Raw genomic sequence first — 15810 nt, 5'->3', positions numbered from 1 at the left:
AGGTGCCCGTAATTCCCCCTTTGCTGAAGAATTCCAGCCACAATAATCTGCGACAATATTCGTCCATATTGACCAACTATTACTTGAATTGACGTAAAATCCTTTGTCTCAATTCTACATGCGCTTGGGGGTACACGCTACAGGACGCCTTAACCAAGCTTCGGTAAGCTGCTTCGACGCAGGCGATGGATTTGCCTGAATCAACGTCGTTAGTGCCAAGTGCTAGTACCACAAAGTCGACGTTGCCGAACTTTCGCCCAAACTCCACTTCGATGCATCCATGGTCAATATGGCCACCTGGAAGAGAAATTACATTAAAAACGAATGAATCACTGTTACATGATACCACCCGTGGGTAAACAAGGTTCCTTCCGTTGCTATCGGTCACCAACAACACAGAAGGAAGTGGTGAACCGTCAGCACGGAGATAGCCTGTTTGTTTTCCACTGACTCCCTTCTCATATTTTACAGCAGGCGTTCGTCTTCCCATGTTGTTTTACAAAAGGTTTTCAATATTTCTCAGTTGAATAATAAATCAATGTTTTCTGCGACAGCATAAATGAGCAATGTTTACAAATGCAACTATAACCGAATAGCTTTCACTTATTTTAATTTTTAGAGAATTCTACTTTTCGGAAAGTGTTCAGAGTGAGCTTTTAACTTTTTAATTCCAAGTGTTTACATTAAACTTTAAGGGTCCTACTGTTACGTCATATAGCCAATAATGCATATACATGCTGAATTGTATAGGTGTCTGACAAAAAGTTACTTTGCTGAAAATTATTTAATCGCGCCAAATTTATTTTATTACCAAGGTTTTAAGCATGCTTTGGTCTGCATTTATGCCAATTTTTATTCAATTCTCATTTTCGGAAATTGTTTGAAAAAAGTTGTAACCTCAAGGGCTTAGCCGTCACGTCACAGCCAAAATGGTGCACATGCTAAATTAAATAGGTCTCTGACCATAAGTTACTTTGCTGAAAATTCTTTAATCGCGCCAAATTTATTTTATTACCAAGGTTTTAAGCAGGCTTTGGTCTACATTTATGCCAATTTTTATTCAATTCTCATTTTCGGAAAGTGTTTGAAAAAAGTTGTAACCTCAAGGGCTTAGCCGTCACGTCACAGCCAAAATGGTGCACATGCTAAATTAAGTAGGTCTCTGACCATAAGTTATTTTGCTGAAAATTCTTTAATCGCGCCAAATTTATTTTATTACCATGGTTTTAAGCATGCTTTGGTCTACACTTCTGCCAATTTTTATTCAATTCTCATTTTCGGAAAGTGTTTAGATTAGGCTTTAAATATTAAGGGTCCTACTGTTACGTCATATAGCCAGTAATGCATATACATGCTGAATTGTATAGGTGTCTGACAAAAAGTTACTTTGCTGAAAATTATTTAATCGCGCCAAATTTATTTTATTACCAAGGTTTTAAGCATGCTTTGGTCTACATTTATGCCAATTTTTATTCAATTCTCATTTTCGGAAAGTGTTTAAAAAAAGTTGTAAAACTCAAAGGCTTACCCGTCTCGTCACAGCCAAAATGGTGCACATGCTAAATTGTATAAGTCTCTGACCATAAGTTATTTTGCTGAAAATTCTTTAATCGCGCCAAATTTATTTTATTACCAAGGTTTTAAGCATGCTTTGGTCCACATTTCTGCCAACTTTTATTAAATTCTCATTTTCGGAAAGTGTTCAAATTAAGCTTTAAACTTTAAGGTTCCTACTGTTACGTCATAGAGGCAATAATGCATGCACATGCTAAATTGTATAGGTGTCTGACAAAAAGTTATTTTGCTGAAAACTCTTTAATCGTGCCAAATTCATTTTATTATCAAGGTTTGAGGCATGCTTTGGTTTACATTTCTTCCCATTTTTATACAATTCTCATTTTCGGGAATTGTTTAAAACAGGCTCTAACTTCATACCTAATAATGTACACTGCTGCACATGCTAAACACACCTATCAAAGCTCCTGACTTGCTTAGCTTACTGAACAACACACTTGTGTTACCTAAACGAGAACAACAGTTTTGACTTCAACAATTTTGAATGAAGTACTAGAAAGGTAAAATCATCGTACAAACTTAACGACAACGCAGAAATAATGAAACATGTCCACGCCATGCTTTCCATACAGACACGAGGCATTAACTACGTAACAATGACCGCCACAGAACTTTGGAGTTAATGGAATTCATTGCTTGAAGAAGTGTTTGGTATTGGAGTTTGTTTAGGGTTGGTTTGCTGTATAGGAGTGCTTAAAATTCATCACATTAAAAACAATAAAAGAAACCAAGCTGTGCTGAACCACTTGTGCAACAAATGCCGCGCATTGAACAGCAGAAGCATAACTGCTGTGTACCTTTTGTATTTACTGTTGTCGTTATTTTTTGTTTTTATATGGAATGAAAAAAAAGCAGATGATTTTTCTTTTTTCAATTGCCCAAATTGGCAATTTTGCTGATTTTGAATAATTCCTTACAATATTGTACCCTAAATTTCGGACATTTGTAGTGGTTTTATTGGTAGAAATGGTTTTATTGGTAGAAATCCTGTCCAGGTATCTATGCCATTTCCAAACATGTACGGGTGACTCCGGACGTCTGGTTGTGTTGAAATACGGCACCTGCAAAATTAAAAGTCTTAAAGATTGTGTGAAATTTTGTGCAGTCGTGCGTAAAATAATTTTCCATATCTTCGTCGTTCATTTCGCCAGGTGACAATCCTGTTTTACACCTGTTTATCATTAGGTCGGGTCCAGCAACTGGCTACTTTGCTTGTACAACTATTCAAAAAATACTGATACAAGTGCAACACTATATACGGATCTGTTCATAAGTTTAATGGTGAAAACAACGGCCCAAATTGATGTAAAAAGCGACAAGCTTTATTGTTAAAACGTTTCGGCATATCACTGATTGTAAGATTCTTGCCTCTAGTGGCGCCAAGTTGTTATGTGCGTGTGCTCTGGCATTACTGTGCATTGCTGTGACGTCGTGACATCAAATCCCTTGTGGTGCAATTACCTTGTGCGAGACCGCATGGTTTGCGTTTTATTAGTGTCTGATTTATGTGCTGACCCCGTGAAAGTGATTATGTAATAGGTAACTAACTGGTATGTGTTTCTTTCTATGTAAATAAGGAAGTTTACTGATAAGAGGCCAACTGCCGACGGATATACTTAAGGCGTGTAAAGAGTAAAGACCTGAGTTACTGCGAACCCAAGTCGTACCTGCATACCTTGTGTTGTCCATTATACTGTTTTACTATGCGTTTCACGATTTGACTACTGTAAATACGATCAAAAACTGAATTAATTACAAAAGTTAATCTTCTACTATACCAACTTCAAAACAAGCAATACATTGGTATGGCAACCGCATAAAATTGCTCGTTTGTGAATAAAGACGTTGCGTTGACATGTGCTGTACTAATGTTGCATGTTGAGTTGGAATAACATTTCAAGGAATTCTTTGTTTTTTGAACTTAATATTGTTTTTTATCAACATCCATTGTCGTTTCGGTTATTTCGGTAACTTTATGCAAACCATAAAATCCGCCCACAGTTGCACCTGTGTTAAACTGTACCAACGTCAAGGAGCTTGCAACAAAAATACGCCAAACTCCATACTGCCACCATGAGGACGTGGTCTGGTCTGCTCTGACCTGTCGCTACTAAAGCTTTCCAAAATTTTGTTTTGCATACTTTGTATGCATTGCTGCGTTGTTGATAATTTGCGTTAGTTTTTGCTATTCTATACATTTTTTAGAGTATGTTCTCTAGTTTCTCATTCAAAAAGGCAGAAATACATCACAAATATACCAACTATTATTCTATCCAAGTAAGCATCTTAATGCATTGCCGACGGTGGTCGTGGTGGTGTACGTTTCTGCAACGGGCAAAACTGTCAGCCAATGTCCAGTGATGCACAAACTTTATATTTATACGATTTGGAAAGCTAGCAACAACAACGGATAAGGCAGAAAAATATATTTGAAGAGGTACAGCAACACATTGCAAAAAATCACAAGACTGCGTTATGTAAAAAACACTGATGCGCAATAATTAAAAAAAAAAACAATACACTGATGCGCAATAATTAAAACAAATTTCTTGTGTTCTGATCTGACGGGATTGACATTAATCGCATTTGCAAACAGTGTTGTAGGCCTGTGACTTGCCTTGTCATTTTGACAAACACCGGAATGTTTACAAACTAAACAATGTGGATCGGTGTGGCTCAACATGGTGGGTGGTGCGGACTTCTCGGTGTCGAAGTAATATAAAACCGCGATTTTAACAAAATACGGTCAGCCAATCAAGTATGGGCGATTGTTTACATGATGTAAACGGATTTAAAACAAATCAACCTATTCATGATTTTTGGTCGATCATGAAACAAAGAAATTTCGCTTAAAATTGCATTGCGGTGCGTTTTAACATTTACAGGATACGTTAATTATCGCTCTTTCATAATCAGATGGTAATGTGGCGATGAATAAACTGGACCAGACGTTCCCTCCATAGACGGATTCGGGTCATCAGGGTTTGGTAACACTTCGAATTTTTGCATCAAGCAAACAAAAAACAGAAAAATTTCCATTCTGGCCAAATTTTCTCCAAGGCAGTTTCGCGGACCAATTGAAAATGGAATTACATAATCAGATTTGATAAAATTTCCATCATCATCAAGGTGTCTTTCTGGATCAAACTTTTCTGGGTTGGGCCAAAGTTTTGGATCGTTGTGCACATGCCATAAGTTGCTTAATATCTGAGTGGAAAATAACTTAATCTAAAGCAGTTTAAACAGTTTTACAAAAAGTGACAGTAGGCAGATTTAAATTTTTTTTCTGAGAAAGTTTGATAATTATTGTTACTTGAGTGTTTTTTGGAATGTGATATCCGAAAAGCGTCGTGTCTGTTGTGGTTTGGCGTGGAACTCCAAGCGGCACAAGTGTTTGTACACGATATATTTCCTGTATTACGGCTCGAACGTAAGGAACATCGGCATCAAGTTTTACTATTCCTTCACGACCTAAGACCATTCATGTTAAAAGTAAAAAATGTTTCTCTAAAAACTTATGGCGCTGATGAAATCCCTTTAAAACGAATTCCGCAAATTTCAACGATGCAAATCGGTGAATCGTTAATGGAGTCTCTGATGTTAATGCAATTATATCTGCGCGTTATTATGCTAAAAACGTGTGTGTGCGAATGGGGGTCTACGATAAAATCACAACAGTGTTTAAAACTTTAAATACGGGAAACTTTTTTTAACCGAATTTCAGGAAATAGCTTATATACGTACCAATTACGCGGTCAATCTCATCATGAACTTTCTGTTGAACTTTTGGTTCTTTTATTAAATAAACAAGGATCCAGCGCAATGTAGAAGAACTTGTTTCAGTCCCGGCTGCCAATAAATCCTTCAGGAATATTCTCAAGTGTTCTTTCTGTGCAAATTATGAAAAAAAAAAATCAAAAAAATATTACTTTTTCTCGCTCATTTAAACGCAAACCTTTTCAAATGAAGGAGAATTTTTCTTGTGCTCCACAAGAAAACTGTCGATAAAACCATTTGGCCGTTTTGCGTCTAATTCTTTTTCTCGCTGATCAATAAGACCGTCAAATAAAGCTGCAAAAAATTGGATATACATATGTATATATATATAAACTGCTTAAGCTTACCGTTCCCCTTCGCAATTCCCTCTTGCATGTTTTCATATGCCTTTCTTATACTTGGAAAAAATCGGCTCCACGGGGCTACCGTTAAAAGTATGTAAATAAATCCGTCTTTTCGAAACCTGCAACAGTTCGTATTGTAGGTTTATAACTTATACATTTATTCGTGATATATGTAGCCTACCCTTGTATGACATTGTTCACGTATGCCATTAATGCTTCGTTGCCTTTGTCATTGCATCTTTGTTGAATAGTGATTCCATTGATAACATTCGAGACGCTGTGTGTTAAGTCTTCCTAAAAAAAAATTAGGCACATGTAACCTCCTTTTTTCAAGTGAAAATTTGCAAATGTAGCAAAAAAGAAATTTAATGTTTATCCAAGAGGTTTTGTTCAGAGGCCCAACCGGATGTAGAAAGGAAACGGTCCATTTTCGAACGATTACACGAGCATTAGCCAACACGTTTGAAAATAAAGTGTGTCGCGTTTTACGTACATTTGGACATTGTAGCCAACGTAAAACATTAGGTGTTAAGTAGCAATTATGCGTATACCTCAAGCACGAAAGGTTTGCCCATTTTGGACCGGATGTCATCACAAAGAAATTCCACTTCTTCCCGAATTCTTGCTTCCAAACTCTTACCTTGTAAGTTAGCTCTGAAAATATGTGCACTAACTGGTTATTAAACTACTAGTTTGACAATAATCCGCATTTTACACATTACCCAGCCAATGCACGCAGTCCAAATCGTCTTTGTACTTTCCAGGCATCTTGATTGTTCAAAAACATAATTCCGTGGTCTCCGCCACAAGCGAAGTTCGTAAAAAATGTTTGGAAGCGTCCATTGAATACAACGTTTTGCTGCACAAATGCCTGTGAACAAAGATACAGCTAATGGAAACTAAAAAAGTTTCGCACCAAATTTGTTTCTGGAATGGAAGTGTAAAAACGTGTTGGTTTTGTGTGATCTACCTCAGTGGTCGGCAACCGCCGGTCCGCGGCCCGGTACCGGTCCGCAAGGAGTTCGTTACCGGCCTGTATAGTTTTTAGCTTAAATGCTATACAACATTGTTTCCATGTATGCCGTGGATGATAAACTAATTAAAGCGTTTTTATTGCTGAACATTGGTAGTTTTTTGAAGGCTGGTCCGCGATAAAATTTAGTTTCAAAAGCGGTCCGCAGTGCAGAAAGTTTGCCGACCCCTGATCTACCTGATGTAAAACGTTGGCAACAGAGAACAAAGATATAGCTAATAAATACAAATTTCGCACAGACTTTAATTGTTTCTGGTATGCCGGGAATGTTAGTGTCAAAACGGCTTGGCATTGTGCTGTATATTCCTTTGTTATACGTTGTCAACACTCTTTAAGTTACAACCTGCTCGATGGCCTCATAGCTGTTCAGAACAACCGTTCTGTGTGGTCCAAGCTTCATGTAGATCACAGGTCCATACTTTTCTGTCCATTTAGAGAAAGTTCTTTCTGGATGTTTATTGAGGAAAGGTAAACAACCAACTATAGGAAAGTTAATTGGTCCAGGGGGCAAATTCAAATTCCACTCTTTAAGCCACAAACGGATCAGCCAAATGAACAGCAAAGCGAAACAGACATACTTAAAATCACATTGTGATATTATAGCGTCTACGACTCCCATTTTGAAAAGCTAAATTCAACATGAAATCAGCTTTCTCGAAATCGTTTGGTTTGCACAAGTCTTTGTAACCATTTTATGTTGCACTAGACGACATAAATCTATGCCTTTTGCACATACTCAATCTGTTTTCCTATTTTGTACAAGTTGACAATGTATGCAATTACTTTTTTACATCTGCTGCCTGAGTCATTTCCAGCCCTCAACTTAAACCACACAGTTATCAAAATAGAAAGTCACCTTCTGACTACCAAACATATCTGTGCAACTACAACTACTTATGGTAAGTCACAAGTCTGATCTGCTGATCAACCGTAAACAGTCAGTCGACCAAATCACTGAACTGTGTCAACGTGGTGGCGACTGCGCGTAAATTCTGGGTAGAATTTTCAAAGCTTTTTGCTGTGTCTATATGATTAAACCATTTTGTAAGTTTTGGTTTTACTGTCACCAGGTCAATTCAATTGTAAATCTCACCTTCACAGGAGATAACAAAGACATAACAAATAAATGACACAAGAAAATCGTACCAAGTGCAAAGCTTTGCTACAAATGCCAGCACACAAAAGCACGGCTGCTAAAGTTCATGCGTACATGACGTCAATATTTACTAGCAGGAACTTTTGTTTGAAGTAAAATGAAGACGCAATGGTTAGTAGCAGCCCCAATGCTGCATTGGGTAGAACAACAAATAGAAAAACTCACAACAAAAGAGTTTGATAAATACCGAAAAATATTGTTACATCTGATTTCTATTGATTGTTCCGCTTGGTTGATTTAAGCTCTACTTTAATCGTGACGTATGTAAACTAAATACTCATCCGCGAGAGAGCATGTGCTTTAAACGCCACGTTTTTGTGAGCTGCATCAGTTGTTAGGTTTCCAGTCCAGATAAGTGAATTAAGCCAAATTTTCTGTGTCTTATTGGTTGCAGTAAAATTAGTAATGCTTACAGCAATGCTTAAAAGGCTAAATTGTGAGGTGGAACCTATAGCCGCAGGCTAGTACACTGTACAGACCTGGTTATTCAACAGTCTGTGTTCTTATTTCATTTCTGTTTAGCTTGTATTAATCATAATGTATACCAAACCGTAACTGAACCTATTATAAGTAATTGCAAGTCATTTAATGGAAAATGTGACCGAATAATGTAGATTTAATTGGCGACTTTTGTGTACTGTTCAAACTGCTTGATGTAAATTGTCACGATGACGTCATAATGGTTACGTATGATAATTAATGTTATTTTGTGGGGTGTATAGATAAACCGCTGCCGTCGCTATTGGTGTTGTCGTCTTGATGTTATTCGTCAGCGTTACCTTTTATCGTTCAACAAGAACATTCGTTCCACTTGCAAGGGTGTGTCGTCTTGGAGCACAGGCTGTAGGACGGGCGCGTTTTACAAAAAAGCTGTCTAGTGTGACGTCTGCGCAGGGCCAGGCTGCGCGCCTAGCGGTCGTTACAAATAGCGTAAAGAGTACAGTTATTTAAATTAACAGTAACATTGGATTAGGGTTAGGAACTAAATTTGACGTTTCGAACTAACGTTTTTGGATGATTTTTTTTATTCCGTAATAATAAAATCTCGCTCCAGCCCTTAGACCGCCCGTTAGCATTTTCACATAAATTGCATTTCAAATATTCGCGAAGCTCATTTGCACCACTTAATGATATTTAGCATACGAGTTCGCTTGTACAGTTAAAATCTCTATACCAAGGATGACATTACGGTACGGTACGTATTGCGTTGACCGTACCACGTACCTCGTTACTAAGAGCGAATGTCAAAAATCAAAGCGTACCGTACTTGAGGTACGGTACGCAAAATCGTACCGTACTTTCAAACAAACCAATTGGGATTAGGTTGGATACATTTTATGACATGCTCTTAAAGGTGAGGTGTCTATAAACTCTAAACAAGCTGCCCCACTAGACTACAAAATAAAAATAAAAGGTTGATGTATTTTCTACGATCAACTCGTGCAGCGACAGTCTGTAATTTTCAACAGCATGTTTCTTAAAATCTTTGCTGCGGAAGAGACAAAAACAACACTAGCTAGCTTTTTTAACTAACTTGAGAATCAATTACAAATGCCGAGTTAATCTCTGTTCTTGTCATGTGCGCGTTTTAATAATACGCCTACAGTACGTGTAACCCTCCTTTTGCATAGTAAGCAGAAAATATTAAGCAGTGACGTCATAAACTTTTTAAAGCACTATTTTGGTACAGGGACATTGAGATGAAATCATGTCATAAACAATTTAAATTCAAGTTTTAGACAATTTTGATATTATCTGCAACTGGTAACGATTCAAAAATGACTGTTTAATCAACATTTATTATGCGTACCAGTACGGTGGTTCGGTACGCTTTTGGTGCGGTGGTACGCTCTAGTGAAGGACCGTGCCACGTACCGTACCCAGTGTTGGGATTCAATTTTTTTGTCAACCGGTTCTATCACAAAAGTAGGGCTGTAATCAAACAAATAATTATTTGATTATTTGAAATTTTTAATTATTTGACAATTTATCAAATAATTTTTTACTAATTTCGAATAATCAAATAATTTTTTTCTATATGCAGTAAACCACAATATATGCGCAAAATCAATTTATTTGAACACATTGGTGACATTGTTATGGAATTACGGTTACACAGAAGCACATAAACATATGTTTTCAGCCTTATATTAATGTTCATTAACCATTTACCAAAAAATGTTGGACAAAAAAGCATGACAATTTACTGTTCATTGCGGTATTAGTTACACCCAGGAATAATTCAAGTTTTTCATGCAAGTGCTTAAAATGGTATAGATCACAATTCAATTCAGCCAGTATCCAAGGGAAAGCTGTTGTAATGGTGTAAAAATACACACGGAATATGTTCATGTGCTTTTGCCAAATTACAGAGATTAATTGAAACATGTCTCTATCTGTACTAATTATTGTTTTAAACAGAAAAAAAAGATGTAGTTTAGATTTTTTTCAACCATCCTTATTTAATAATGACTCTGGGCCTTATGTATCCGATATTCTAAATTATTTGAATTATTTGATTTGAAAGGAAAAAAATTATTTGATTATTTGAAAAATTAAAAACCTTTATTTGATAACAGCCCTACACAAAAGTCATATTTTTCGGCCGGTTCTGTTACAAAAAGTCTATTGACAGTGGTTCGCTGATCTCATAAAATTTTATGAGACGGTTCTGTAGAACCTCCTTACATTTTCCGCGACCCTTCTCACTTAATATGACAAACAGTGTGAAATATACGTTTGTTGTATTTTTTGAAACCCTTAATTAACGTTTTCATCTTTATTCGTACGCTTAAAAGTGATCTGGCACAAAAAAGTAAACATGCTATTTTATCCGACAACGGATCAGACAGAAATTTATCTGATGTTATTTTGAAAATGCGTTTCTTGTGGTCCGATCTGTTGGATTGATATTAATCGATCAAATCTATTCATTTAGCTTAAATTGCGCTGCAAAATACATGAGGCTGACAAATAAGTTAATTATCTTTCTTTCATAATCAGATGGTAATGTGGCGATGAATATACTGGACCAGACGTTCCCTCCATAGACGGATTCGGATCATCAGGGTTTGGCAACACTTCGAATTTTTGCATCAAGCAAACAAAAAACAGAAAAATTTCCATTCTTGCCAAATTTTCTCCAAGGCAGTTTCGTGGACCAATTGAAAATGGAATTACATAATTAGATTTGAAAAAATTTCCATCATCATCAAGGTGTCTTTCTGGATCAAACTTTTCTGGGTTGGGCCAAAGTTTTGGATCGTTGTGCACATGCCATAAGTTGCTTAATATCTGAGTGGAAAATAACTTAATCTAAAGCAGTTTAAACAGTTTTACAAAAAGTGACAGTAGGCAGATTTAAATTTATTTTCTGAGAAAGTTTGATATTTATTGTTACTTGTGTGTTTTTTGGAATGTGATATCCGAAAAGCATCGTGTCTCTAGTGGTTTGGCGTGGAACTCCAAGCGGCGCAAGTGTTTGTACACGATATGTTTCCTGTATTACGGCCCGAAGGTAAGGAACATCGGCATCAAGTCTCGCTAGTCCTTCACGACCTAAGACCATTCATATTAAAAGTAAAAAAATCGGGAAAATAGATTACTTACCAATTACGCGGTCAATCTCGTCATGAACTTTCTTTTGAACTTTTGGTTCTTTTATTAAATAAACAAGGATCCAGCGCAATGTAGAAGAACTTGTTTCAGTCCCGGCTGCCAATAAATCCTTCAGGTACATTCTCAACTGTTCTTTCTGTGCAAATTATTAAAAAAATATTCCTTTTTCTCCTTTATTTGAAGGCAAACCTTTTCAAATGTAGGAGATTTTTTCTTGTGCTCCACAAGAAAACTGTCGATAAAACCATTTGGCCGCTTTGTGTCTAATTCTTTTTCTCGCTGATCAATAAGACCGTCGAATAAAGCTGCAACAAAATGGCCAATCGTTTACGGAAAAAGGTTCACAAACATGTATATATATATTTACTATTTAAACCTACCGTTCCCCTTTGCAATTGCGTCCTGCATGTTTTCATATGCCTTTCTTATACTTGGAAAAAATCTGCACCAGGGGGCTACTGTTAAAAGTATGTAAAGAAGTCCGTCTTTTCGAAACCTGCAACGGTTCGTAAAATAAGTTTCCAACTAATACATCTGTTCGTGATATATTTACCCTTGTACCACATTGTCGACATGTGCCAATAATGCTTCGTTGCCTTTATCATTGCATCTTTGTTGAATAGTGATTCCATTGATAACATTCGAGATGCTGTGTGTTAAGTCCTCCTAAAAAAATATTAGGCACATGTAACGTTCGTGTTTCCAAGTGAAAATTTCCAAATGTAGCAGAAATGCTCCGTTTTCGAACGATGGCATGATCATTGGCAAACACGTTTGAAAATAAAGCATGTCGCTTTTTACGTATATTTGGACATTGTAGCCAATGTAACACATTAGGTATTAAGTGGTAATTATGCGTACCTCGAGCACGAAAGGTGTGCCATTTTTTAACCGGATGTCGTCACAAAGAAATTCCACTTCTTCCCGAATTCTTGCTTCCAAACTCTTACCTTGTAGGTTAGCTCTGAAAATATGTGCACTAACTGGTAACTAAACTGCCAGTCAGAACAAACTTCAAATTCCATCGTTAAATTCTTTTTATGAATTTACACACACAGCCGGATGTATTTTATTACCCAGCCAATGCACGCAGTCCAAATCGTCTTTGTACTTTCCAGGCATCTAGATCGTTCAAAAACATAATTCCGTGGTTTCCGCCAGAAGCGAAGTTCGTAAAAAAGGTTCTGAAGCGTCCATTGAATACAACGTTTTGCTGCACAAATGCCTGTGAACAAAGATACAGCTAATGGACCCTGAAAAAAGTTTCGCACCAAATTTGTTTCTGGAATGGAAGTGTAAAAACGTGTTGGTTTGTGTTATCTACCTGATAACGTTGACAACAGAGAACAAAGATATAGCTAATAAATACAAATTTCGCACAGACTTTGTTTCTGGTATGCCGGGAATGTTAGTGTCAAAACGGCTTGGTATCGTGCTGTATATTCCCTTGTTATACGTTGTCAACACTCTTTAAGTTATAACCTGCTCGATGGCCTCATAGCTGTTCAGAACAACCGTTCTGTGTGGTCCAAGCTTCATGTAGATCACAGGTCCATACTTTTCTGTCCATTTAGAGAAAGTTCTTTCTGGATGTTTATTGAGGAAAGGTAAACAACCAACTATAGGAAAGTTAATTGGTCCAGGGGGCAAATTCAAATTCCACTCTTTAAGCCACAAACGGATCAGCCAAATGAACAGCAAAGCGAAACAGACATACTTAAAATCACATTGTGATATTATAGCGTCTACGACTCCCATTTTGAAAAGCTAAATGCAACATGAAATCAGCTTAATGGAAACCGTTTGGTTCGCAGAACGGTTTGTATCCATTTATGTTGCACTAGAGCAGTGCTCTTCAACCGGGTATACTGTATACCCAAGTGTATACCACATTAAAACTAGGGTATACGACTGAAGAAAGGTATACGAAGGGAATACAGCTGAGGTCAGTGTTACTAAACATCGCTATTTTTATGAAATGCAAATATTATTGCGTCAGGTTGGGATTGTTGCGTCAATAATGTGAATTATGAAGCAAATAAACACATCCCTGGAGTCTGTTAAGGTTGAACAATGTACTTTCTGAAATTTTACTTTTAAAAGCCCTGGAGTAAAGGTTGCGAATACAAAAAATTGAGAACAAGTCAACACCACACCACATGTCCACATCGCTGAAAGAATGCCGCAACAAGCCAGCCATTAAATCAACTACTTAGGTTTACACACTTTTGTATGCTAAATTTCCTGGACGTAGCACAGGGGGTGCACAACCTTTCCGCTGTGACGGCCGCATCGTAAATCCTTATTAAAAGTGCCAAATGGCCAATTTAATTTCTAGCTTGTTACGTAGAACAGTCTAGGGATCAGACTTTACTGTTTATAACGTCACCATCTAAATTGTGACGCTAATGATGCCTGTTTTCGCATTGTTTACCCATAGTATGCTTATAAAAAGTCTCAAACATGCGGCTTCTGGGCTTCTGGGCCAAATATTTCAGTTTACATGTTCACGGCCACAGGTTGTCTACTCCTGGCCTTTTGTATGACAATAATTCACGCGACCAGGCAAGTAGCCTACCTATTGGTAGACTGTTACTTTCTATGCACAATTATAAATTGCTATGTGTAGGGTATACAAAACTGCTTAAAAATTGTAAAAGGTATACAACGGGAAAAAAGGTTGAAGAGCACTGCACTAGAGAATCTAAATCTATGCCTTTTCATTCTCAATATTTCTTTCTATTTTGTACAAGTTGACAATGCATGCATTTACTTTTTAACATCTGCTGCCTCTGTCATTTCCAGCCCTCCCCTGAACCACACAGTTATCAAAATAGAAAGTCACCTTCTGACTACCAAACATATCTGTGCAACTACAACTACTTCTGGTAAGTCACAAGTCTGATATTCTGATCAACCGTAAACAGTCAGTCGACCAAATCACTGAACTGTGTCAACGTGGTGGCGACTGCGCGTAAATTCTGGGGAGATTTTTCAAAGCTTTTTGCTGTGTCTATATGATTAAACCATTTTGTAAGTTTTGGTATTATTATCACCAGGTCAATTCAATTGTTAATTACGCCTCACAGGAAATAATAAGACATAACAAACAAATGACACAAAAAATCATACCAACTGCAAAGCTATGCTACAAATGGCAGCACGCACAAGCACGGCTGCTGAAGTTCATGCGTACGTGACGTCAACAAAGTTATGAAACCGCCGTGTTATCCTTTGGAAACCAGCCAGACATAAATCAGCCAAGTGGAACACACGATTTTCTGTGGTAATATGTGCACCAGACATATTTGCATTTGTCATGTTACATAAGGTCCAGAGATCTACATTTAAACTGTTTTTGTCAGGTTTGACACAAATGCTAATTACTAGACCTGACTAACTAAATTTGCCATGCATTTTCCTCATTAAAATTAACTGTTAATGTATGTAATGGTTCTTGAAATCTTCTCATACACTACAATCTGGTTTTACCATTAGCTTGTCGAAAAATGCATACCTGACTGGAATGGAAACATGGAACGAATAAAGGTAAATGAGACTCCAAAAAGCGGACATGACGATTAAACAAGAATAATACATATATTTAGCTGAATTAAATGAGCTGAAGTGATTGTACAAATAGACATTTTTGAATTGAACTTCGACAGTATGGTTCGCTTGATATCAGGCGCTTTTTAACAACGCCATCATGGCAGCGGACACATTTTCATGATCTATTTAGTTTGGGGATAATTAAGAAGTGAGGGATTTGATGCGCATAAACTTTGCGCGATTTTGTCACACAAATTTGTGATGTTTAAAATTCATGTACAGTGAATCATTTGGCAATTGGCTAATTGCAATCTAATATTTGTATGAAGTAAAAGTACATGACCGTCTTATGAGCTTTCAAAACTTGATAACACCTAATAATTTCCTTTACGTGAAAACACACTATAATGTTTCTGATTGTTTGAGACCCTTTCCCAGGCCTAGGACAGTGGTGTTCAAACTTTTTGATTTACGGAATCGTACGGTTGTGTAATTTTCTCTTACAGAGTCGTGGGACTTACGGTCCAAGCTGAATAAAGGTAAAAAACTTCCCACTACCTTCCACCTTTACTACAACATTGAGAATTAATTTCACTTGTAGTTGTAGATGCGCTTGTTTACGCATATCAATGATCTAAGTGCTGCTTGTGACATCACAAACAAGTCTTGGACTTTAGATTATGCACAAACAATTCTTTTTTTGTTACGCAAATAAGATTGTAGAGCTCTTGGTTGTCCCACAGAAAAAAACACTA

At 37.0% G+C, this 15810-nt stretch overlaps 1 protein-coding gene across 1 annotated transcript; it reads right to left on the bottom strand.

The window, feature by feature from the left end:
- Positions 1–3928: 3928 nt before the first annotated feature.
- On the bottom strand, positions 3929–13285 carry LOC145228085 (uncharacterized). The gene is made up of 18 exons (XM_080093066.1): positions 12986–13285; positions 12580–12728; positions 12365–12467; positions 12057–12169; positions 11884–11999; positions 11693–11808; positions 11495–11639; positions 11286–11443; positions 10871–11179; positions 7073–7357; positions 6419–6567; positions 6248–6350; positions 5878–5990; positions 5700–5815; positions 5531–5646; positions 5320–5464; positions 4889–5046; positions 3929–4782 (listed from the first exon to the last, which is right to left on the bottom strand). Exons 1-18 carry the CDS (start codon positions 13259–13261, stop codon positions 4471–4473), a joined length of 2982 nt encoding a protein of 993 aa, XP_079949192.1. The 5' UTR covers positions 13262–13285; the 3' UTR covers positions 3929–4470.
- Between the last annotated feature and the right edge of the window lie 2525 nt (positions 13286–15810).

The sequence above is a fragment of the Phallusia mammillata genome, chromosome 5 (assembly GCF_965637545.1).
Source record: "Phallusia mammillata chromosome 5, kaPhaMamm4.hap1.1, whole genome shotgun sequence".
NCBI lineage: Eukaryota > Metazoa > Chordata > Ascidiacea > Phlebobranchia > Ascidiidae > Phallusia > Phallusia mammillata.
This window is presented reverse-complemented; position numbering and strand designations above follow the sequence as displayed.

Excerpts from the sequence above, each read along its gene's own strand:
- LOC145228085 (XM_080093066.1), bottom strand. The coding sequence starts at position 13,261 with ATGGGAGTCGTAGACGCTATAATATCACAATGTGATTTTAAGTATGTC. Across the intron at positions 5,991-6,247 it reads GCAAACCTTTCGTGCTTGAG|GAAGACTTAACACACAGCGT; the intron begins GTATACGCATAA and ends ATTTTTTTTTAG. Across the intron at positions 5,647-5,699 it reads GGGAATTGCGAAGGGGAACG|CTTTATTTGACGGTCTTATT; the intron begins GTAAGCTTAAGC and ends AATTTTTTGCAG.